Raw genomic sequence first — 25,049 nt, forward strand, 5'->3', positions numbered from 1 at the left:
TTGAACTTACTAGTACCATACTACTGTACTTACACTTACTCACACTATGTATGATCTTACAAGCTATTGGCTGAGACTCAAACTTTTGTTTGGTATGCATTTTCAATTTCTCCCAGCTATTATGGATCAGTAGGACCTGATAAGTATAAAAAACTAAACATTGTCAATGATTATTAAGTCCCAATGTCCTCAAATGAGACGACAATAAACTTCCAATGTCTTCAGACAAGTACTTCCTAAATAACAGCATCTTAGCTTGTTACTGTTGCTTAAATTGGTCAAATTTGTTGCCATACCAAACTACAAACATTATTAATTATAAATAAACAAGTTTCAACTATAAGATCAGGTTTTGGACCTTGTCCACTTCTGTATCAGTACCGACTTGGCAAAGATGGCTGCCGTCTTGTTTTTACATAGATTAGTGTATTGTGCTCTTTATACCACTAGATGGCACAGAAAAGTGTCCATGATCAAGGACAACAGGTCTTAGTTAAGCAGAATGAAAAATAAGGTCAAGCAAACCCAAAATGTGATGTCCTCATATGAGGACACAGGGTCTCAAGAGGATGTTTATACTACTGTCTATACTGTGTATCTCAACTGTTGTGTATTCATATTTATATTACTGCACTGCGTCTGCACTTAATGATTTTGGCCATACTTCCCACTCATGTTCATAATGTATATATCTCAGCCTATTCATTTCACACTGGTCGTACTGTCTAGAGCTAGCATATTCATATCTACACTTTACTGCAGTGATTTTCAACTAATGGCCCATCAGCTAAAACTGGCCCACGATAGGGTGCCAGGTGGCCCGCTGACAATTAATCACAATTAAATAAAGTGATTCACACTGGGATTTTTTGTACTTTAAATGTAAATAAGGTGTCAGAGTGCATACAAAAAGCATCAAAATAGAGCTTGTTTATCAGAAACACTGCCAGGGGAGGATCCCCCGAACCCCTCGACAGAGGTCCTAGCTTGGCCCCAAATTTCCTCAAGTCCTAGACACAGGCCCCTTGACTCCAGCCATTTTGTAAAAATGGCCCCAGGGCAAAGCAAGTTCAGTATCTCTGCCTTACTGTTTATTATTGTTGAATTTGTCATACATATGCACATTACTCCGCACTTTTTTTTGCACCTCTGGTTACCATAAAACTTCAATTAGTAGCCTGGGCTATTATTTGCTTAAATCACTGAACTCAACAGGCCTATATTTGGGACAGGCGTATATATGGGACAGGCCTTTAATTCTTCCCACACAAAACTGTTGCTCAAAGACAGCGTCTGTTACAGCACTCGAGGATTACAGCATTTTAACACAACACCACTTTATCCTGTTAAAACAATACTCACAACTTTAATTAATTTTTATGAAAACTCCTTTTTATTCTTTTGATCCAAGGACCTTTACAGACTAAAGGAATATGAATAACTTACAGGGTAATCAAGGAGTGGAAACATAATTTGAGGTGGCTAACATACATCCGAAGAAATTCTATAAAAAAAAAAAGAACTGCTTGGCAACCAGACTAGGTGTCTGATTGAGACAGGCCTTTATTTGTCAAAATGTGTAGCTACACTGGACGTTTAATTGAAGTTTTACAGTATTTCATTGCCTCAGCACTTGCACTCTGCAATGACAGTAAAGTTGAATCTAGTCAAATGTACTCTATTTTCAGGAGTGAAGTTAGATCAGGTGTTGAACTGGTTTGCATTATACAGTTAGGCATTCATGTCTAATTGGTACCTCACCTCAAGTATGCAAATGAGAAGGGAAATTTTGCATGACTGTGATACTGTCTGGTAAAAAAGAGAAAAAAATTCTCTTTATTTAACCTGGATGGTCCCATTGAGATCAAAGCTCTCTTTCACAAAAGCACATAGATTTGAATAACATTAAAAGCGTTTCATAAAATATTTGCACAAAGACGGTCTCAATAGATTTCACCATAGTCTTTAACTCATTTGGGGTCACCGTGTCTTGAAGCTTATGATCAATCTGCAGATTGTTCCATGCAGTGGTGCAGAAAACCTTAAAAGATTTCTTTCCCTCTTCTGTTCTGACTTTTGGCAAAACACAAAATGCCCTGCAAATGGACATTGTAATTTCCGTTTTGCAAATCTAAAAGAAAAGATAAGTAAGTAGAAGTTTTTTACCAAGAATAGCTTTGTAAATAAAAACATACCAGTGATTCATTTTTGTCATTCAATAGGGAGAAAATAACAGACAGCATCATTTGAGTGTTATTTAACCGACACCACAAACAATGCTTGAGGCCTCAAGACCAGGTCCCAGTCCACGCCACAAGATGGGGATGTTGGATGAGGATGCAATAACTCGTGTCGTCCTCCTGACATCCCAGGAATGTAAGCAATCACGAGATAAGCTTGTTGCTTTGGATCACAAAATGAACTTCTATAGGTCAAGTGCTGCTTTGACATAGAAATGCAACCCTTTGATCCAGATTGGATTGATACAAGACAGAGATTATTGAGCCTGAAGTGAAGAAGAAGCAAGTCTAACCTGAATGTATTTTATCTAACTCATCAGACATGAGCGACTCTTGGCGTGTCTCAGACAAAAGCCCAACACTGCTCTTTAAAATGTTTACATGACAGCGCTTTATCTGTTTGTCCGCCCCCGTATTGAGCCACTGTTGTGAGGTATTTCACACAATACTTACAATGACTTACTGACTTTGCACCATTTAAATTCCATGTAGCCCAATGTATAATTGTGCTTTGCAGGCTCATACCAGCCAATGCAACATTTCTATGAGTAGCATTTAGCAGTTGGGTATGAAAGAGGAAGAAACAGAGGGTGGAGATGGTTTGAGTTGCACTATGTGGAGTGATAATGACAATCCTGTCAGTTTTCTAGTCTCAAACATCTGTTTAATGTTGCAATATCATGTGATCTGTGAAGCAAAAGTCTCAAACAACGACAATTAGGAATTATCTTATCTTATCCAGTGTAATAAGCAAGCAGCTATGTCAGCATTTTCCCTGACCTTTAGTCTTTTATTGGCCTGGGTACTGCATTTAAGATCATTAGGAACTATTTTGACTAAATAATTTAACATTCTTACATGCAGAACATTTTTAGATTTCACAATTTGAAATGAAGATGAAATGAAGTTCAAATGGCGGCATGACAATAAGGCTTTGCTTTGGATTGGAGTCTGCTTGGCCTTGGCCAATGGGGGTCAAGTCATATGGCTTGGGGTCTGGTAGCTGCAGATGGGGGAGGGGTTGTTTTCTTTCAATATCTCCTCTGAGCCAATAAGCAAGAGTGGTGCTGAATGAATCCAATTATCATCTACAAACTATCCCCAGCAACACCTTGCACCAGGCCACACTACACTTTCATCAAGTGGATAACAAAAGTGCTTATATAAACTATTACGTGGCTTTTTATTATTATAGAAATGATCCATGAAGACAAGTTTTGTACATATTTACACATTATATTTGTAATGTATGTAAAATTTCCCTTGAATTTAAACTGAAATGTCTCCAAAGTGACATAAAATAGTGCCATACTATTTGAAAAATATCTAATTGTCTCACTTCTTCACTGAGGCCTGACTTAAGTCATTATTAATACACATTTTTGATGAATACACAGTTCAAATTTATCACAATGCAACTTTGTGGATGGACTATCATTAAATACATATAGTATATTTTTTTTAATGTTTTACACATAATATTTCTGTAATTTTCTATGACAATATTTTAACTTAATTAATGAATTTTCATTTCATTTATTTATTTATTTATGATTATTTTTAATCAGTTTATTTTATTTCATTTCATTTCATCTTATTTTATTTTATTCTAATTTATCTAATATCCTATGTGTGAAATAGAATTGAAGCTTAGTTTACTGTTTGAAGTGCATTAAATTGTGGCTTATGATGGCCCCTTTGATTACCACAAAAGTGTCTTAACAACAAAGTTACAACTCTCTTATAACAATGCAACTTTGTGGATGGACTATCATTAAAGTGTTTTTTTTTACATAATATTTCTTTTATTTTCTATGACAATATTTTAATTGAATTAATTAGTTTTAATTTAAATATTTATAATTATCTTTATTTGTTCATTTTTTGGTTTATGTATTTGTTTACTTATTTTGGTTTTAATTTAATTTTCTATTTAATTTTTTTTTCTAAATCAACTGTGTGGATGGACTATCATCAAATACATTTTTTAGTGTTCCATATATAATATTTCTTTAATTTTCTTTGACAATATTTCAATATAATCAATTGATTTAGATTTCATGTTCTTATTCATTCATTTATTTATAATTAAATGTATGTATTTATTTATTTTAATTTCATTTTAATTTAAAAGTGATTTAATTTTGTATGTTTGAAATAGAAGTGAAGCTTAGTGTACCGTTTGATGTGCATCAAATTGTGGCTCATGATGGCTCCTTTGATAACAACAAATCTTTGTAAACAACAAAGTTACAACTCTCTTACTACATGTCTGATTATTTAGACTAAACTCATTCACATTCACATAATAAGTGGTCATTGTCTGCAGCTCCAGCCTTGTAATAAAAGAACACTATGTCCCTGAATGCTGCTACTGTCCCTTTAAGAACACCAGCTCCGTCCCCTCGTACAACTGTTTTATGCAAATATGACAAGCCGAACGTGCCGCGAACCAATCAGAGGCGAGTTCCAACCGCGGGAGATCTAAATTTCGCGGGACGAAGTTTGGCGCTAAAAAAGCTGTTCTTCCCCAGCCAGCTCTCTTGTCCTGTTGTATGGAGAGCGGAGCTGTGAGCCGGACGGACAGGAGTCACACACCGGGTCGGATCCGCATCACAGGGACTCACTGCACACTGTAGATCACAAGGTGGAGCCTGATCTCAAGGAGACCTGGAAACCTGCTGGTACTGGACTTTATAAAATACGGGGTGTTTTAAGTTGAATATTTATTTAACCTGCAGTTTGTGTGTAGCTTGTGGGGCAAGTTTCCTCTGCACTTTGTGACGGGACAAAGGATAACACCGATCTGTGTGCTGTGTTCAATGACGCATATTATTATAAGATAGGGCTGGATTGTCTGTTTAACTCATGCATTTTGGATTTAATAGACAGATCTCTGCTGTGTGAGGCTGTTTTGTTGTTATATTAGCATAGTAGGAGTATATGTTCACACAATAGCAGCAGCAGCAGCTTGCTAGTAGCAGGGGATAGTCAGCAGAGCATTGATCGCAGTGCTGAGCTCCCAGCTTTGACCAATCCGGTTAAATTTAGTTTACTCAGGAAAATGATGCGGATGCCTAAAGGCGTCTCTCCAGCACCGGCTCGGCCAGTGGCGCTGCCTTGCCCTCAGCAGAAGATGAAGGTTGTGTGCACCGGAGGAGTGAAGACCGAGTTCTTCAGCACCGGACTGTCCAGCCCGCCGATGAGCTCGGTACCGGCCGGCTACTTCACCCAGATCTGCAACACCGCCGCGGCCGAACAAAGAGCCAACAGCCTGTACTCAACCCCCCACGGACCAGAGGCTAAACCCATCAGATCATCCTCCGGGCGACTGCCGGTAAAGAATCAAACACACACTGCAAATACACACACAATACAACCCTGTGGTGCAAACACACACTTTTAAAAAGCTGCATACAGTGTCCAGTTTTGTGTGTTCATGTGGGTGGACTCTTGATTTCCAATGGTATGCATGTGTAGCAGAGTTTGGGGCACATTCAAATATGTTTTGACGTGATAAGCCACAGAGGAGCCACTGTGACTGCTGCTCCTCTGTGTGTGTATGTGTGTGTGTGCGTGTGTGTGTGTGAATGGTGTCCCCTTTGCCTGCAGTGTTAACTTGTGTGACATCTTTCCCCGCAGTCCAGCTGTAGCCACACAAGACAAGACGCAGTGTGTGTAAATGTGTGATGGTTTTGGTAAGGGGATGAGGGGAGGAGGGGGGGTTTGATAGTGTTTGGAGAGTGTTTGGGGGGGCCCCTCGCTTGTGAAAAGGAAGGATGAGAGGCCTCCACAGTGGGAGATAGCCGGGGCCGGGGTGGCTTTTACACTATCAAACAATGAGCAGGCTGGTGGCAGACACTAATGTAAACATTTCACTGGTCTATTGAGCATCTTGTGAGCTCTAATTCGACATGAGCAACAGCCTTTTTTCTGATTACACCCATGTGACAGCTGCTCCCACTGCACCTGTCGCTGAGGCAATGCACGACCTGTGTAACCTGTTCGTATCTCCATAGGAAGGAGGTGGAGGTCAGAGGTCGCAACAGGACAACTGGTGTGTTTCCCTGAGAGCTCGTAAAAACCCAACTCTCATCCTCAATATGAGCCACGCACCCCTGCCATGTATATACAGTATGCTTCCTATTCCTCGAGGATTATTTGGAAAGCTCTATGATCTGAGAGGATTGGATCGCGCCCAGCAACGTGTTAGCGCTCCACACCTGCTGTTGCTTGTTATATTTGGTCTCCTCTTCGCAGCCAGCCAAGTTGCCGTCGTTTAGTTGGTGAATTGCAGCAAGGCTAAAGGGGGTTAGGGGTTAAAGTGTGTACAGGGGTCTACAAATCTCATGTTAACCTCCTGCCCTTGGAGCCTGTATTCACTAATAGGCCCCTTCAAGAGGATTAGCAGGACGTAAGTAAAGTGAGAAACAGGCAACCACCTGGTGAACTTAATTACAGTTACAACCCTGTCCTCCATCCTCCATTTTGTTTAGTAGTGTATTAAAATGTGTTTTCCTCCTTTTAATCCAGCACTAGGAGTGGTTCATGTGACAGATAGGGTGTCTTGATAGGGTTTATTATACACATACTGCGGCGCAATCATCAGAGGATGGTGACATGTTGCTGATATGGCAGCCAGAGTGCTGAGTGTGTTTTCTTGCTGATAATGGGGCTGTCCATTATTTCCCTCTGCCATACATTCACTATATATGTGCTATACACTAGTGTTTGAATGTGTCGTGACCACATGAGTGACTTGAAGGAAAGCAGTGTCTTTTTTACTTGTAGCACGTTGTCACAGGTGACGTTGGCCATCTCTGTTGCAGTGGCAGGTTTCAAAAGCCCCAAAGTCCCACAGTTCTGAAACTTCCCCAGCACATGTCAGTAAATTGGGTAAAGTTGCATCTCTGGGGGGAAATTGCATCCTAAAGTCTTACAAACAAATGATGCGGAAATGTGTGGGAACATCACGACTAGTAACTTTGCTAAAGGAAAGATCCTACAGCTGTTTAACTTACAAACATATAAGGTGATGATGTCACAGCTTCCTCTTTGTCACTTTATTTTTCACATGAGAAGACAGGAGTTTCTACTTCAAAGCACAGATGTTTTCGTTGCTTTTTCTGGGGTTTTCTGAGGCCTTTATAGCCTCAGAGGCAGATTTAAATTCATCAATAACAGATGGCAGCACCTGCCAGGTTTTTCAGGGTCATGTCCTCATATGTTGTCCTCTTTAAATCCTTAAATACAGAGATTCAGATGTAGAGCAGTATCCAAATTAAGGCGAGCTTCGGTTTTGAGCAACAGAGCATCACTGCTGCACCTGGTGTGGACTAGAAATTAAGTCTGGTTTCATGCAGCCTGTTGACGAGGATGTTTCAATGATTATAAAAGGGAATAATGATCATGATATATATAAAACAGAATTATTTCAATGCATGGCTGAACTTGAAGGTAGCAGCGACTCTAGTGTCTTCTTTGCGCTCTTGCTGACACATCAGCTTCACTGCATGTGCAGTCATGGGTCTTCTGTTTACAGGAAGTGTAACTTCTTCATGTACAGCTCACTTCCTTCAGCTTGAACAACAGTACACTCCGTAACCACTGTCTTTTTAGCCTGTTTTTTTTTTTTCACAGGGTAACAGGATGCTTGGCTCAGCATGAAAACCTGAGTTCCTTTAAGCACAGACAAATCAGTCAAACATAATCCCACGCTTCAAAGCTTACTCGCGGGGCACGTGTTGTGAAAAAACACGGAGAAAAAAAGTTAATGTTTGACTGCGTGAAGTTAACTTCAGCTGCAAAGGTCTCGTCTTTACTTATTAATCGTGCTAACTGTAGTAAAAAAGGCAGTGTATCTGTGATTGTCATGTGACTTTTAACCATGCTGTTGATAATGTGTCACTCTTGTTTCCTTTCCCGTTGATAGGGATGTAAATGTGTGACAGGATCCATGCCTGCGTCAAAGTACAGGGAAGTCCTTTCTGTCTGCGACGGCTACTTTTGATCAGATCTCAAAGCGCATGGATGAATGAATTTGTCTGTTTCAGATGCCGCAAGTCGTGTTTACTACAGCCAAATGGCAGTCTGGCAAGAAGATGCATCTGCATAATGTCGAGCAGACACAATGTCCCGCTTATTCCCTGCTCATGTCACATGTGCGTGTTCCCCGGATTTTCATGGAATGTGCGCAATCTGCCAAAACTCTATCAGCGCTTCATGAACTACTCTTTCTGGAAAACAAACCTCTGTCTTATAACTTCCAGTGACGTCTTGAATCACCTTGTAGTTCCAGAGATTCTTCTTTTGGTGAGCCCCCATTCAGAAGGGTGACACTTGGGTGTGACATTGGCCAACTGTATGCAGTCACCCAAAGCCTCCCTCTGTTTCTCTATGCACTCTCATTTACCTCATTTTACCCCGGCCTCAGGCCAGTGCTGGCCCTGGACATTATGTCCTCAATAGGGGGAGTTTTGCATTTCAAAGCATCCTGTTCCCACCCCTCTCTATCTCCCCACCACCAACACACCAAAAGGACAAGTCCGCCCTTCTGTTTCACCTCTCCAGAGCCATGTTGTCAGTCTCATCAGCAATGCATGCATTGTTTCCCTTTGACTCTCCGAGGGTGTGGTAGTGACCAAGCCTTCTGTTTGTGTACAGAGGAGTGGATATTTGCAGGCGTACTGTAACTTGCCTTCGGCTTGAATGGAATCCGAGTCCCATGCCGCCCCCAGGTTTGTTGGTTTGAAAAGAGGCCAGACTGCTGAAGTCCTTCACGTGACTGTGACTTTGTGTGTGAAATGCCACTGTGGATTTCACCACAGCGGCAGCAGCAACGGCGTTGGCGGGAATTGGCCAAAGAATGTACAGCAAACAGGAGAAGCCACGTGCAGCGCTTTGGGTGTAACAGGGCAGGCGACTCTTGGAGATAGAGAGTTAATAGGAGTGTATCTGGCTCAGCCCTTTCCTATTTCCTCTCACAGTTATTGGCCCAAACAGTGGCTGCACAGTAACTACACAGGAACTGATTTTAAATTGAGTAACGTGCTTGTTATGATAATTGCAATGCTCACAATGTTCAGCTTTCTGTGTGAGATTGATCCAAATGATCGCATTTAGTCCGTCAGGATGTATTGTGTGTCCTCGTATATGTGTCATGCAGCATGCCTGTGTGTTTCCCTATAAATCAACAGCCTGTCTTTCCACTACATAAAACAGTGTTTGCGTAATATGGTTGACTCACCAGAGAAATCCCTCATGCAAAAAAGGGAGCACCCAAGCCCCCACCCTCACCTATACAGCTGCAGGGTGAAACCGTTGGTTCCCCTCTTACAACATGTCACTATGCCTGTGGCTGCTCTCAAATTGTAGACCTACAAGCCTAAAAAATGTAGACATGGCGCAGCTTAGTCTGCACATTAAGGTCATGGGAGTTAAGAGGCTCTAATGTCAAGGAGCCTTTTTCTATACAGTACTTATTCTGGGACTGGAAGACTCAGGCAATCAAGTAAAACCAGAAAGATCTTCCCTCTGTTTAAACGACAGCTGGCACAGCTTGTAGAAACTTCAACCAGTTTCTAGTTCCTCTCTGTGACCCCTGGTATTTGGCAGCTACAGTCAGGACCTAGAGCCAACAAAAACACAGCTTTTAATCCCATAAATAACTGCTAAGAGTCACTATTTTGCTCAAAGTAGCAGGTCCTGATGGGCCAAAGTTCCGTAGCCCCAGTAGTCTAAAAAATGTCCCATTGGACTGAAAGGCCATTTCGCCAACAGCCCGTTATTCCCAAAACAAACGCTCAAGGCCCAGAAGTCTAATTTCTCCAAAAATACACACTCCCTATAGACTCTTTAGGGCCGACATCACAATGACATCAGTTTGTGAGCTGGAGGCAAAACACGACTCACCACCACAGGGCTGTAGGATACATAGGAGTCTTAAAATATCGTCTTGTTGTGTTATTGGGAGCCAGAATAGAAGGATTCATGGCTCAAAACTTAAATTTTATCACATACCAGCTGCCACTGCCCCTCAACGCACATTTCATATCAGGTTATGGAAAAAATATTTACTGTTGTAGATGAATTACGAAGGTGTATTAACGGTTATCCACCTAATCAGAAATTGGGGAAGTATTAAGAGGAATATTGGATTCCTCCGTAACGCTAACTTTTTAGCACATTAGCTAACATGAGCTACGATAGCAAAACAAAATGGAGGAAACTGTTCAAGTGTGTCCTTTCTAAGACAACAAAGCCGGCCCTCCTGTCAAATCATCCATCCACTGAGTGAGAGCATACAGATCGGCCAGTCTTGTCACGTCGGTCAGTGTTTACTTATTCAAGTAACAGTCGCGGTTCCGGAGAGTGAGAAACCTGACATGGTGCGTTCGTAAACTCAGTCTGACACTCTACGCTAAAAAGAGAGCCCTGTTGGTTGAAGAAACGGAGCGTTATATTTCTATATGAATTAACAAACACTTAAGTTAATCACACATTTACTGCAGTTGTCGCTCTGCTGCTCCATTTCAGAGTGCCTAGAGAAGCCTCTGCCATTCCGCGAGTGTGGTGCTGTGAAGAACCAAATGGTATATTTTGACAGCACTTCAAATTTACGAACCATCCAGTTCGTGCCAGAGTGCACTCCGGCACTCGAATTGAGTATTTCTGACTGCACAACTCGCATTATCGTCCTCCGTTGTCTAAAATAAGCCAACAGAACTTGCTAGCTAGTGCTGGCTAATGTCTGTGGAGAATTGTTTTACCTCCAGCTAAGCCCCGCCCACTGAAAAACGTCATACTGTTTCCCAGCAGCGTTTGAGTCACTGAACCTGGGTGTTTTTCACTGACCAGTCCCTGACTTTTCAGCAAATTTGTACCACCAAATGTGGCTGTTTCAAGCCACATCACGATCTTTTCCAAACCATAACCAAGTAGGTTTTGTGCCTAAGTGTAACCACTCATTCACCACAGCATTGTTGACGAAAGTAGCATATCCATGGTTCACAGAAACATACACTTTGAACATTTTTTTCCTGTTGATTAGGTTGTCCAACTGCAGGGATCTTGTATTTTTGGCGAAAGGGGACTCCGCAGCAACGGGTGTTTGTTTTGGGGATAACGGGCTGTTGGAGAAATGCGCTTTCAGTCCAATGGGACATTTTCAGCCAACTGGGCTTCAGAAGTTTGGGCTGTTTGAACAACGAGCAGTCCCCCATTCTGTGCCCTACTGAAGCTGGCCGCCTGTATGCTGTAGGGATTAAAAGCTGCCCCGCCAGCAGCACATACACTTGCTGTGCTGCTCCAGATGTCGCCAGTCAACAGGTGGACATGTCAGGGAGCACACTGGGACAATGGCAGCCTTCATTATCCCCACACTCACACTGGCACATCCACACGTGGTTAAGTCAATTCAGCACTTTTCCCCGTCTCGCAAGAAGTCCGTCGCCCTAAACCTATTAGCTAAAGCACCGCTGTGACAAAAAGGGATTATTGTTGCCAAGTCTTTTTGAAGAGACGCAGAGGAAAGGCGAGTTTGTGAGACAACACAGAAATGAAAGGATAACAGGGAGTGAGGTGAGGGCCTAACCAGATGCGACAAATTACCCAGCAGCCTCGGTAGCATCTAGCTTAAATCCCACGCCTCGTTAGCGCAGTCACCAGAGTGTTTCTGTGTGGGCGCTCTGCACAACGAGGGTAATGAATGCAGATTGACTGCAAACTTTCTTATCCAACGACTGGCAGGAATTCTGCATGTTAGCGTGACGCCACTTTCTGCAGCTTTTTCATCTCGCAGACAGTTGGTTATTACTCAGTTCTTCAAGGGAGTTCATTTGACTTTCACTTTTGTTATGTTGGGTCAATGTGGGTCATTGAAAAGAAAGTAGTGGTCACATGAAGACATTTCGTTTTATTGTGGTCCAAAGGTTGTGTGTGTGCTTCTAATTGAAGCTGCAGGTCTTAGTGTATGACGCATCACAGTTATAGTCAAGTAATCATCTGTTTGTAAGAGTGGAGAGCCTGTGTGTGATAATGTTGTAGAAGAAAGGGGGCATAGGGAGGCTTGAGAGGGGGAGGAGAGGTCACTGAGTGTTTCCAGGGATTTCCTTGCATTTCGCATGCAGTGGGTTTGGAGTCGATCAACCCCCTTTCCCTATCCGCCCCCACACACACACACCATCAGCCCCTCGTGAAGTGCTTGGGAAAGTGTGACGGGGGTGCTTTGTTCCTGCACTTGAGGGCTGTTGGCACATTTACAACACTTCTCAACAACCCCCCTATTTAACACTTTTACTAGCACTGTTTCATGGATTGGCTGGACGTGGCCTACACACTTCATTCTCATGATTAGACTTTAAACTTGCCATTACGTAAAGTCAAGACTGTTTCCAGAAGACCATCAGCTAGAATAATACTCAAATGGGGAATATGTTCACATTATAGATTTTCTTACGAGGCCAGATTGATTAGGTCATACTGAACACTATAAGAACACCATCTTTGCTTTTATATGTACTTTCTTTACTGATGTACATAAACTCTTTCCTCTCTAGGCTAAAAGGAAGCTGGATCTTGAGGACCCTCTTTACATGCCAGAGTTCCGAACACCAAAAGGCAAAAGCAGCATCGCAGCCAGGATACCAAGTCCAAGGAGTGAGTACACTGACGACAGATCTGGGAATACATGAATGTGAAAGAGGTGGTGTAATGTGGTGGGTTTAATGGGTAGATACTTGCTGGGAGTGGTATCCGCGCTGATAACATCACTGTAATGCTTCTATTTAAATCAAGTTTACATCACATAAAGGGAGAGGCAACTTAAAGAGAGACCCTTCCTCCATGTGGAGAAGGAGGCACATGAGGAGCTCTAATAGGTCAATGGCAATAACAAAAAACACTGTAGAGTTATGTTAAAGGAACACTAATTTGTTTTTCTTGCATGTCTCCATGATGACTTAAGAATCCAAAAATGGAGGAAACTCCTCATGGACTGAAGTCACAGGGGTCTGCATTTAGCTACAGTAAAACTATTTAAAGCATCAGTTTACTAACTCTTACACAGCTCATGCAGTACAGTCCAAGTCTCATTAAACCAGTCCCATGCTCAGTTCTTCCCAACCACATGGATTTTTTCACTAAAAACTTACTATGTAAAACTGAACTGAAAGTGAAAATGATTTATGCTCTCTTCAAAGCCAGACTCCTTTGACAAAAACGGTAATTTTGGAGCCTCATGAATCATGTGAAGAGGACCATGTATGTTGGAGTTACAAACCACTTCCTATTTGGTGGCGAAACATGGAAATTTGACACCTCGCCACCGTCACATGGTTTGACGAAAACTCAAGCTTTAAGCAACTTTTGATATCCAAGGTCTTAAGATGCTACAGACAAAATTTGAAATCAACTGGATCTAATCTGTAGGAGGAGTTTGTAATAGTGCGACCCCTGGAAATAGCCAAAAAATGCACCACAATGACACATTAAATCCAAAATGGCTGACTTCCTGTTAGGTTTCGGGTATGGCTCCAAGAGGCTTTTTTGTAGGTCTTGGGGTGTTTCATGTGCCTACCAAGTTTTGTACATGTCAGTGAAACTAGCTTGAGGGGCTGCTTTGTAGAACTCTTGTACTGAGCCATTTTGTGACACGTGTTAACCAGACCCATAACGGATGGAAATGTTTTCATCAGTACTGATGCATGTGCAAAGTTTGATGAGTTTTTGGGCACCTTAAAATGTGATTCTTTTTGGTCGTTTGGGCGGTGAAGTATTCCTTCAATATAACTCTATGGTAATGTTACAACTTTCTGTGTTTTATTTGTTATTGCCATTGTTGAGTTGCCAATGTTAGAGTTTCTAGTGTACCTCCTACTCCACATGGAGGAAGGGTCTCTTCACAATATAACTAGATAGAAGAGCGACATAAAAAGTCCAATAAAATACTGTAGGTACAAAGAGATAAGTCTCAGGAAGTTGTCTAATTACGGTTCTTTACAATGGTGCAAGTCCAAAGGAAGGAAGGTGGAGCAGGGATTGTGCAGCAGGGGGAAGGGTAGTGTAAAGATGGAGGATGTCCAACTCTTCAGATAGGTACAGGAGCCTGAGGAACTAAAATCAGAAAAGTCAAATTATTTGACCAGCAGCAGAATAAAAAGTAATGGCTTGTGTGGGATGTAATTTTTGCACACAAATGGTCAACATGATGGAGACAGAGGCAGATCATTTACACAAAATGATATGAGTCACATTCACGCAGGTATTAAGGTAATTGACATATTCATGTAACAAAATTCTGCACCTTCAGTGTGTTTACCTGCTCACACTGTTTTAATTTTTGGAATAAGACTGAGCTGTGGGAGAGATTTGAAGCCTTTGAAATTTCTCTGCAACAGCATTTTATGCAAATAAATCAAATGCTGTTGCAGGGTAAATATTCTTTGGCTTTTTTGTTAAATGTCTACATATCATTGTTTGTTTCTAACTGTTCCGCTCTTCACGTGCCTCTGTCCGTGTCTTTGCTCTCAGCTCCAAAGTCTCCAGGTGAGCGGACGCGGTACGACACCTCCTTGGGCCTGCTGACCAAGAAATTTGTGGGTCTGATTGCGGAGTCTCCTGATGGGGTTCTTGACCTGAACTGGGCCACTGAGGTTCTGGAGGTCCAGAAGAGACGCATCTATGACATCACAAATGTCCTGGAGGGAGTCCAGCTCATCCGAAAGAAGTCCAAGAACAACATCCAGTGGCTGTAAGTACGAATGCAGAAGAGGACATTTAATATGAGGAATGGAAATAGATGTATGGAAAGAAAAGGTTTAAGAAATACAGCCACTTTGTTATTAAGTCTAACTGGCTCATGATCCGAGGCTGTAGAGTGGGGATCAGGGACAAATGCAGTCATCATAACAGTTACCAGACAGTGTAACAGGTGACATTTGTTAAAGGCTGTGATCAGACTGCAGGCAAAAGTGTTTATTTTGCTCATATATGACTCGGTTCTGTTTTTTTCCATAACAATGTGGACAGCAGAAGTCACATGGAAACTGATCTTTTCAATTCTGATCTGTGCAACTTTCATCTGTGGTGATTTTTTTTTTTCTAATGCAGCCTTGGTCTGAATAGTTATACTGGAATTCATGCAACTTTTACGTCACTTACCTGAACCGAGTGTCCTGCTGCAAGAGTCTTACAGAGAGGTGCTGACAGATGTAGTTAAAAGTGGCCCTAAACATCTTGGAATTTTAGATGAAATCTGTTTCAGGTCACAATCCCTCCACTCTGCTTCCACACACTTCCACATAGAGGTAGCAGCCACTGCTCCACAAACATTCATAATTAAAATCCTGACTCTGTTTCTCCTCATCCTTGTTGTCATCTGCTTTCAAACTCGCTGGCTTCCGCTGCACTTTAACTTAAAACCGTAAACTCCGTTGCCCGTGTCGTCTTTGTTATTGTACTTTTGCGCATGCAGGCCAGTTCAGGACTGTGGCCAGTTCTCACTGGAATCTGATTTTAGCCACACGTTAAAAAGTAATATGAACAGTCAGTTAAGAAAAATCGGATTTGGGCAATCAATCCAAATTGAGCACTAAGGCTTGCAGCTTGAACATAGCCAAATAGTCCGCCAACATGAAATTGCTACCAACGTGTGATGCTTGGTGGGGGCTCCAGACCCCACAGTAATGTTGGTTTAACTATGGGCAGCACCAAAAAAATAGGTTTGTGGTTGTTGACCACATGACAGCCACAGTCCAGCTCTATAAACACATCTCTCAGCACCATCAGATACAGTTTATTTGCTTCTGTCAAACAGCTCCTACAAGGTTTTATCTTCCGAACCAACTGCCAAACAGTTTTACTTACAATAAACTGAACAGAATAAAAGCAGCACTGAGTCTCTCATACATGAGGTCTGAACAGGGCTTTACACTGAGGGACCGGTAAAATCTCCATCATGTGATGCCAGCAGCACGAAACACTGCATTAAATACCACCATATTCATGATGTGGATTTTTTATGTTGAGATTGCTTCTTCAGTTATCGGCGTGTTGACCACAAACTGTGTTGAATCAGCTCTGTAGTAGGTTTGGCAGTGTGGTGATTGGATTGCACCATATTGAAAAGTGTTTCTAATATTTTGTCCACCTAATACACAGATGAGAAACAATAAAAAAAACTAATACAGTTAAGCATCATAAACTACAGCTTCAAAGCTGACAATAGAGAGAAATAAAAATACATTTTAAAAAAGTTGTGTCTATTGAAGAACCCTGTGTGTGGCTGCAAGTCAGTGCACTCACTCCCGCTTACACTTACCTGCCCCCTAGTGGCTGTTAGGGAGCATTACAACATATCTAGACAACACTGAGCATCCTCTGCTGAACCATGTGGAGTGCTTACTGTGTATTACACTGTGTGTCTTTGTTTTTGACTTGGTATTACAGTTAGATTTTGTATTGCAATCATCATATGATTTGTTCATTTATATGTTTATGTGTGTTTTCGTAGGGTTGGGGATGTATTTGAGGGTGGTGCAGCTGGAGGAGAGAAGGCCTGCACCCTGAGGAAAGAGCTCGGAGACCTGGAGAGAGTCGAGAGATCTCTGGATGAGCTGATCCACTCCAGCACGGCACAGCTCAAACAGCTCACTGAATATGAAGATAATAAGAGATATCCTTTACATCCAGCTGTGTGTGTGAGCGTGTGCATCATTCTCTGGTGGTTTTCTGGTTACACGTGCAAATATCCACAAAATTGTTGGTGCTTGTATCACCCTTGACTCCGCGCTGTACGTTGGGCTATGTGACCTATCAGGACATCCGCTCCATCAGCACTCTACGAGACCAAACAGTCATTGCCGTCAAGGCCCCTGCTGACACCAAACTGGAGGTGCCAGACACGGCAGGGGTGAGAAGACAGATCTCAAAATAAAAAAATATTGAATTGTAGCTCCTTAAGACAAAACAATGGAACTATGAGCATTGTATGTTTCCTGTCTTCCTACAGCAGGGGTCGTTGCAGATCTATTTAAAGAGTAAGAACGGCCCCATTGAAGTCTACCTGTGTCCAGAGGAGGGTCTTGAAGATGCTAGCCCGGTTAAAAGCGCCATCACGCCTAAAAAGGAGTTCCCTCAACCCCTCGGCCCTCCGTCTGCAACCACGATGGCGCCACCAAGCTACAGCATCAAAGAGGAGCCTGTTGAATGTAAGCAGGCCTCTTTGTTGGGTCATGTAAAGTACATTAGGAGTTTATTCTCACACCTTGTTTTGAGGTGTGTGTGAGACACTAATTACACTTTTACACTGGTTTGGGGAACTATGTTGCTTTTGCTTTAAGAAGTTGCCTACTGTAGCTAGCCAGGCTCTGTCCAATGTACTATTTCTTGAAACACAAGTTTATCTCATGGTATAAACAAGACGTTGCTGCACCCAAGGCTACAATAGCCACTGCAAGCATAACACACTGGAATTGGGTCAAGTTGAATTGTGGGTAATGTAGACACTGGGTTTTAACAAGGAAGACAAAAACACTGACTAAAATGCCTTCTTTCCACTGCATGGTTCGGCTCGACTTACCTTTGGTACCAGGCACATTTCTCTTTTTCATTTTCCACTGCTGATAGTACCTCCTCAGTGTTGGTGGGATTTTGAGGTGTTCACCATATAGGGGTGGTCAATATGGCCCTAAAATAATATGATATTTTGTGGTATTTTTGTGATAGTGATATTATTAGGTGAAAAAATATATATTATTAGTAAATAAAACTTGTAAAGAAAATTGTGTTATTAATTTAGGAAAATAGAATTGCAACAAAATATACTGTTTTACATGTCACTTTAACAGTTTTCCTTCAAATATTCAGTAAAAACTAAACAAAAATGATCTCTGTAAACAACACCAGTAACTCAGAGTGAAATTCAGCTTAGTGGGTAGAGCAGGTGCCCCATGTACAAGGCTGTTTCCGCAGCAGCCCGGGTTCAACTCCAGCCTGTGACCCTTTCCTGCATGTCACCCCCTCTCTCTCCCCCCCTTTAACACTTGACTGTTCTATCCATTAAAGGCAAAATGCCCAAGAAAAACTTTAAAAAAAAATCATACTGGTGTTACTGTGAACGAGATGATATGGCACACCCCTGTCACTGCAGCAATGCATTTTGAAACTGCTGTAAACATAATCTTCAGTGCAACAGTCACTGGATTCTTTAATCAGCAACCAAACAGAGGAACATCTGCCCTTTGTCAGTTGTATGGCCTAGTTTTGCAGGCTGACATTTACCAAAATCTGGTTCAAGAATTAAAAAAATGTCGTGTCGTACTGCACAGTGGAAATGGAGCAGAAGTGACAATATCTCTGGTTCTGTTGCATCAATTTTTATCTTTCTTCTACTATCCATTGTGATTCCAACAACCAGTGTTACAGGAGAGCAGTGTTAAATCAGTGCAGTGCTCTGAACTTCCAGTCTTTATGCTAAGCTAAGCTAATTGCCCCCCGGTTCTAGCTCCATACTAAAGGCTAATGTAAGAGATGTGTTGATGTTCTCCTCGAGCTTGCAGAGGGATAACAAATGCAGAAACTCAACTGTATTGATAATAATTACAAATTTAAACATTCATGAGACACGTCAGGCTAAAAAGATGAACTTGTGTCGTTTTCCTCATCGCAGCCAACTTGTCTACAGCAGCTCCAGCCACCTCCTCAGCTGCAGCCTCCACCTCCACCTCCACCTCTACTCTGCTGGACGTCGAGGGTCTCCTGGGTTTGCCCCCCAGCCTGCTCCAGATCACAGAGGACCAGCTTCCTTGCGCCTCGTTCCCCCCAGACCCCAACACCCCCTTTGTCAGTTTCTCTCCACCGTTGGACCACGACGATTACCTGTGGAGCCTGGAGGACAGCGAGGGAGTGTCAGATTTCTTCGACACGTACGACCTTGGAGATTTGCTGAAGAGCTGAGGTGTAGGTGAAGGAAAGGGGGGGAGAGGGAATTAGGGGAAATATTTAATTGAATGCCTTCTGGAGGTAGGAGATATTACACTATGAAGCCATCAGTCGTTGTTTTTACCATGCCTGTTTTATGTCAGTGATTCCAAAGGAGGAGTGACCCCCCTTTGTTTATTTTATATAAGGAAAAATCATTTGTACATATTGTTGTAAAAAAAAAAAAAAAAAGACCAGTAGGAAACATTGTTAACAAAAAAAAAAAAAAAAAAAGCAGGGATCATTTTGGATTTTCTGTCACATTTTCAGATTGCGCTACAAATATTTCAAAAAATGTTTTAACTCATACAAACACATGAGTTATTGTGCATATCATCCCCAGCAACAAAAATAAAATAAAAAAAAATCAGGCAGTGTTTACAGTGTGACAACTCAGGAATTGTTTTCCCAAAGTCTTAATGTTTTGTGCCACTCTTTGGCCCGTAGGGGGCAGCCTTGTATTATGTCAGCTTTAACTGCCGTGCAGCTTTACATGATTCAATCACTGGATGAAATTAAGCTAAAGCCATCGAGAGCCACTAAGAGTCTATCTACTTTCAACACTGACCAAATTAAACTGTGAACAATACGTGTCCTCGTAGATCCACAAGCATCTACGGCTCAAACACAACAGTATCGGGTGAAATCTGATTTCGAAGGCGCTCGTGTTGCTTCTGTCTGATCAGGTTTGCTCTCTCCTGCCTTGAGCTTTATATTACGTCAGGCTTTGTACCTGTTTGGTGCTATACTGTGTGCCAAATGTGAATAATAGGTACTTTTCAAACACATACACTCACTCTTGTTGGTTCGGCAGCTTTATTTCACATCCAGGTACTCCTCTATTGATAAGAGTTTGCTGATTTTAATAGATTTTTTGATTTAGTACTGTGAAACTATTGTATTTCTGAGGAAATCACCCAAAATAAATGGAATGCAGCATCTGTGTCGCAGGTGCAGTGGAAGCGAGGGGTTAATTGATGTAATTAAGGTTTAATTAGAGTAACGATTTGCGTTTCCTCTTGTTCAGAAATGAATGAAGTCTGTTGATTTATCAGCAACAGAAGCAAAAAGGAATTCGTGTCCTTCATGTTTAAATTTAAAGGCTGTGAATGCTTTCCCACATGTGGCCGTGTAGCCCGTTTAAATGTCAGAGACGAGGTCAGAGCAGCTGTGACTTTTATCTCTTCAGATTTTTTTTTTTTTTCTTTTCACTTCAAAGTGTTCTAGACATTTGGAAATTTGAATTTAATGCTGATGTTTTTTTTTTTTTTTGGCTTTCCCTCTACACTGCGGAGATAAGCTAAGTGTCCTGTCCTAACAAAACTTGAAAAGGCGTGTTTGTGTGTGTATTTGACAGCTTGGGAAAATGGGTGTCATTGTGTGTTTGTGTGTGAGTTTTTACAAGGTAGATTAGAGGATTTGAATTCAGAATTTGTAGTTGTTGTTTTTTTTCAATGAGCATTATTTTTCTGGTATTTGTACATAATGAATTTTGTATTTATGCCTATTTTTATGAATTTTTTTTTAAAAGTTGATACTTGCCTTTTTACACGAGGCACGACTGTTTTTCTATGACATGCGGCACTTAATATTTTTGTAATATTGTGTGGTCTGTTTGAAATTATAAATAAATTCTGAAGCCATGGTTTACACTTGGAACTGTGCTACATTTTTATTGTACTCACTTATCATTTCCAGAGTCTGTAGTTCATGTAGAAATGTTTAAATGCAGTTCTTCATAGCCAACATTTTCTCAACAACACTGCAGCAGAGCGTATATCTAATCTTCATGCATCATTGCTTTTAATGATTTTACTCCAAGCCTTTGCAACATACTCCTTAATATGACCTGACTCCTGCTGAAAAATTAACCAACATAAAGGATTTCATCTTCAAATTCTATAGTGGGAACCCAGAGGGCCAAATCAAAATATGGAGTAAAAACAAAAAAGAAAAATACTGTGTGCTCACGGTTGTAAAGGGGTAAACTCCAGAGTATTGCGCGGTGCTCTTGAAGTCAGACTATTTAACTGAAGGAGGAAGGGAAGCCCCTGGGTTTACTTCAGGCACACAAGCATCCAGCCAAGGATGTTAAAGTTAAAATGTCTGTATTAGATCAGGGCATTAATGCTGACCGGTTTCGAGCCACAGGAAAAAGTCTGTCTTGAAAAAGGAGTCAACCAGAGTGGAAAGTTGTTTACTTTTATAGCCTTCTGAGACCCGAACTTTTGTTTGGTATGCATTAATAGGACCTGATTTAAAAAACTTAACGTTGTCAATGATCATAAAGTCCCAATGTCCTCAAACGACACAACAATAAAGTCCCAATGTCTTCAATGAGTACTTTCTAATTAACAGCGTCTTATCTTGTTTCTAATTTGTATGGCCTATCAAACTACAAACATGATTAATTATAAATAAACACGTTTCATCCATAAAATGTGATCAGGTTTTGGACCTTGTCCACTTTTGTGTCAGGATCAGCTGCAGTCTGACTTGGCAGAGGTGGTTGCCATCTTGTTTTTACATGCATTACTGTATTGTGCTGTTACTACCACTACATGGCACAAAGAAGTGTCCACGAACAAGGACAACAGGTCTAAGTTAAATAGAATGAAGTATAAGGTCAAGTAAACCCAAAATATGATGTCCAGGAGGCTTAATTACAACAACAAATCATATCCTCCTGAGACCCTGTGTCCCCATGAGGACATCATATTTTCGGTTTACTTGACCTTCTACTTCATTCTTCTTATCTTAGACCTGTTGTATTCGTCCATGGACACTTCTTTGTGCCATCTAGTGGTAGTAAGACCACAATACACCAATCCATGTCAGAGCAAAATGGCAGCCATGTCTGCCGAGTCAGTCTGCAGCCACAAAAGTGGACAAGGTCCAAAACTTATCATATTTTATGGTCGAAACTTGTTTATTTATGATTAATAATGTTTGTAGTTTAATATGGTAACAAATTTTGACTAACTTTACAATAACAAGCTAGACAAATATTTTGAGTGCATAAATGCGTTCACACTGAGAAGTATGGAAAAATGCAGTGCACTATGAGTTCCTGGATGGTGCACTCAAAACGGTCAAAAAGTTAGGTGTGGAACTATGGACACTTCTCGCCCTCAATGGTCGCCATCTTGGCTACGTAGCGCAAGGGAAGGGACCACTTTTCAAACTGGAAATAGCGGCCGAGGACTGTGCGACCGTGAACATCGCTGCATTGTACAAATACATGCATCTTTTGCGCTAAGCACCACTATACTGTTGTCGGGTATAAGCCAGCAGTATGTTTATTGGGTTAATTTAGCAGTCTGTAATAATTTGGTACCGCGAACGATAACGCGAATGCTAATGCTAATTTGCTAACTAGCTAATTTGCGGTCATCATTTCCGGTGAGTTCACAACGGCTGTGTTTGGTTTGAGACAACACTACCCTGTCGAAATTTGCACACTACGCCAATGAGTACATAGTGCACATAGTATACTACATAGAAGTGTCCTAACTTAAGTATGTGATTTGAGACACACCATGGGACTTAATAATCATTGACAATGTTTAGTTTTTTATACTTATCAGGTCCTATTGATCCCAAATAGCTAGGAGAAATTCAAAATGCGCACCAAACTAAAGCTGGGGTCTCAGGAGGATACACTAGCTTTCATACGCATCTTACTGAGGCTGTACACAACATGTCAAGTTAAAATTGATAAAATGTTGATTTATATGTATCTCCTTTGTGTTGATGTGTACAAATCCCTTCTGTTGTATAATGTTAGATCAGCGATTACAAGTGGTTTGCAAGCATTTCAAAGTCCCAGTTGGTCTGTTGAGCCTGTTGGGACAGAAAATAAAGAGTATTTCCTCTCTAAAACCAGTAAGCATGTGACCACTGAGGAAACTGACCTAATAAGAATTGACATTCCCAGAGGAGAGAGAATAGGGTGACATGATGTGTGACAATAGCACCGAATGAGCCATAAACACATTCAGACAGGTAGACAAAAACCACACATCATTCTTTGTGAGTTGGTTGCCGTGGGAACGAGCTCACAAAAGGGGAGGCGACACCAAGGGAGTCAAAGGTCAGTGGGTCACTGTGGAACGGTGCTAATGCGCTGTATGGGGAAGACATTTGTAAGGGGATGTGTCACAAATATACAAGATATAGAAGCTGTAGATTTGTGAGTTTCTGTTACATGTGAAGAGGAAGGAACTTGCTCGCTGGCTGCTCTTTGGGAATAAGTATCAAAGCTCATATTTCCTTTCCAAAATGCTCTCAGAAAAGGAGCTCAACATGCTGCTGGCTTCCTGAACTCATTTTACACAGAGCCTAAAATTTGTGGCCTATAGCGAACTATAGTGTGTGGCAACAGGAAACACATTTTTATCACAGTTGCCAAATGTCTCCATCACAGCTCAAGTTGAGTTTATACAAGCCTCACAGAAAAAAGTCCACATACACCACTTTTCTGCAAACTGCCTGCTCGCCACTGCACATCAGGTGTCTGTTAGTGCAACGTGTCTATTAACAGATGCTGCTCACAACAGCTCGTGTGTTTAACAAGAGGTGATAAACCCAAATGTCAGACGCCACGTACACATGCACAGCCTCCTTGAGGATGTGGTTTACACTCTGCCTAAACAGCAGACCACCGCACTTCTCTCACATCGCACCTTGAGACCAACTGCTGTGAGAAAAAGGAGCCTGATGTGAATGTTCTTAGCTGAACGCTTAAATTACCAAAACCAAAAAGCTTTGTTGTGTGCTGGTGAGTGAGAGCTCGTCAGTGAGCAGCAACAACCAGAGGCCAAAACGTGGCGTGTGTGTTTAGGGCCACAGCGACTGAAGGGACACATAATGGTAGCATTATTTTTATTAAGAGTGGGGGCAGTTGGTGTGTTTACGGCCACACGCAATCTTATTTGGAGCTGCTGAGATCCTCTGGCACACTACATGGCTACAGATGTTTAAACAGTAAACAGAGATATGAAAAGGACAGATGAAAGTTAGGAGCAGCAGGAAGAATAATTCGTCGGAAAGTGAGGTTAATTGTCCTCAGACTTCCTGGTTGATGTCTCGAATGACGCTGTGGTGTTTACGTGAAACTGCATTGAAAATTCTGAATCACAAACAAGTTTGTCTACCTGTTGCCAGTCTGGAAAAGTTTTTGTTGCCATACCAACTGCGATGACAGGCATGCTGGGGAGGGTGTCTGTCTGAGGGTGTGGCTGTATATTGGCAGCTGCTATGCCACAGAGGACACGCATGACCTTGCAGAGTCTGATCAGATAGTTGAATCAAAGTGTCACATCTCTTTTTGGGGTGTTCCCCTGCATTTCTTGAAGCAGGTTGTTTAGATTAGGAGCCCTGCACTGTTCAGGACACTTCATATGCTTATTCCAGTGGGAAACTGTGTTAAACAATAAATCAAACCCCTCCTCTCCCTCCTGCTCTCTCCAGTCCTCAGTCATCCGTGTCGACCAGAAGAGGGGGTATTTTACGGTAAGTCTGGGCCTCCTGGCTTGACAGGGGTAGTAAATTGATAGCAGAACTAGTGGAGCTGAGTCAACAAGCAGAGAAGGAGAGGGAGAGGGAGATTTTTCTCTTCTTTTTTTTTTGGTTGGGGGAGGGGGAGGGCAATTGGAGGAACTTGTGCTGCAACTCCACTTGGCTGCTGGGAAGCAGCAAGGAAATCCTGGCAGCTGCTGATCTTTACTGGAAGATGTCTCTGCGACCTCGTTGCTGCTGCGCGCGTGTGCGTCAGAGAAAGAGAGAAGCTGTGATTTGGTGTACCTCACTTCCCCACAGCCAAAGTGAGAG

At 41.7% G+C, this 25,049-nt stretch overlaps 1 protein-coding gene across 3 annotated transcripts; it reads left to right on the plus strand.

Moving 5' to 3' along the window:
• The first annotated feature begins 4,774 nt into the window (after positions 1-4,774).
• Positions 4,775-20,876, plus strand: e2f2 (E2F transcription factor 2). Of its 3 annotated transcripts, XM_050061210.1 has the most exons (8): positions 4,775-4,924; positions 5,292-5,577; positions 12,797-12,896; positions 14,769-14,988; positions 16,750-16,911; positions 17,034-17,148; positions 17,248-17,446; positions 18,907-20,876. In XM_050061210.1, exons 2-8 carry the CDS (start codon positions 5,305-5,307, stop codon positions 19,191-19,193), a joined length of 1,356 nt encoding a protein of 451 aa, XP_049917167.1. In that variant the 5' UTR covers positions 4,775-4,924; positions 5,292-5,304; the 3' UTR covers positions 19,194-20,876. The 3 variants fall into 3 exon arrangements, with proteins under 3 accessions (XP_049917167.1, XP_049917166.1, XP_049917168.1); XM_050061209.1 differs by having other exon boundaries at positions 4,776-5,577; XM_050061211.1 differs by having other exon boundaries at positions 4,776-5,577; positions 17,251-17,446.
• The last annotated feature ends 4,173 nt before the right edge of the window (positions 20,877-25,049 follow it).

Source organism: Epinephelus moara, chromosome 14 (genome assembly GCF_006386435.1).
Source record: "Epinephelus moara isolate mb chromosome 14, YSFRI_EMoa_1.0, whole genome shotgun sequence".
NCBI lineage: Eukaryota > Metazoa > Chordata > Actinopteri > Perciformes > Serranidae > Epinephelus > Epinephelus moara.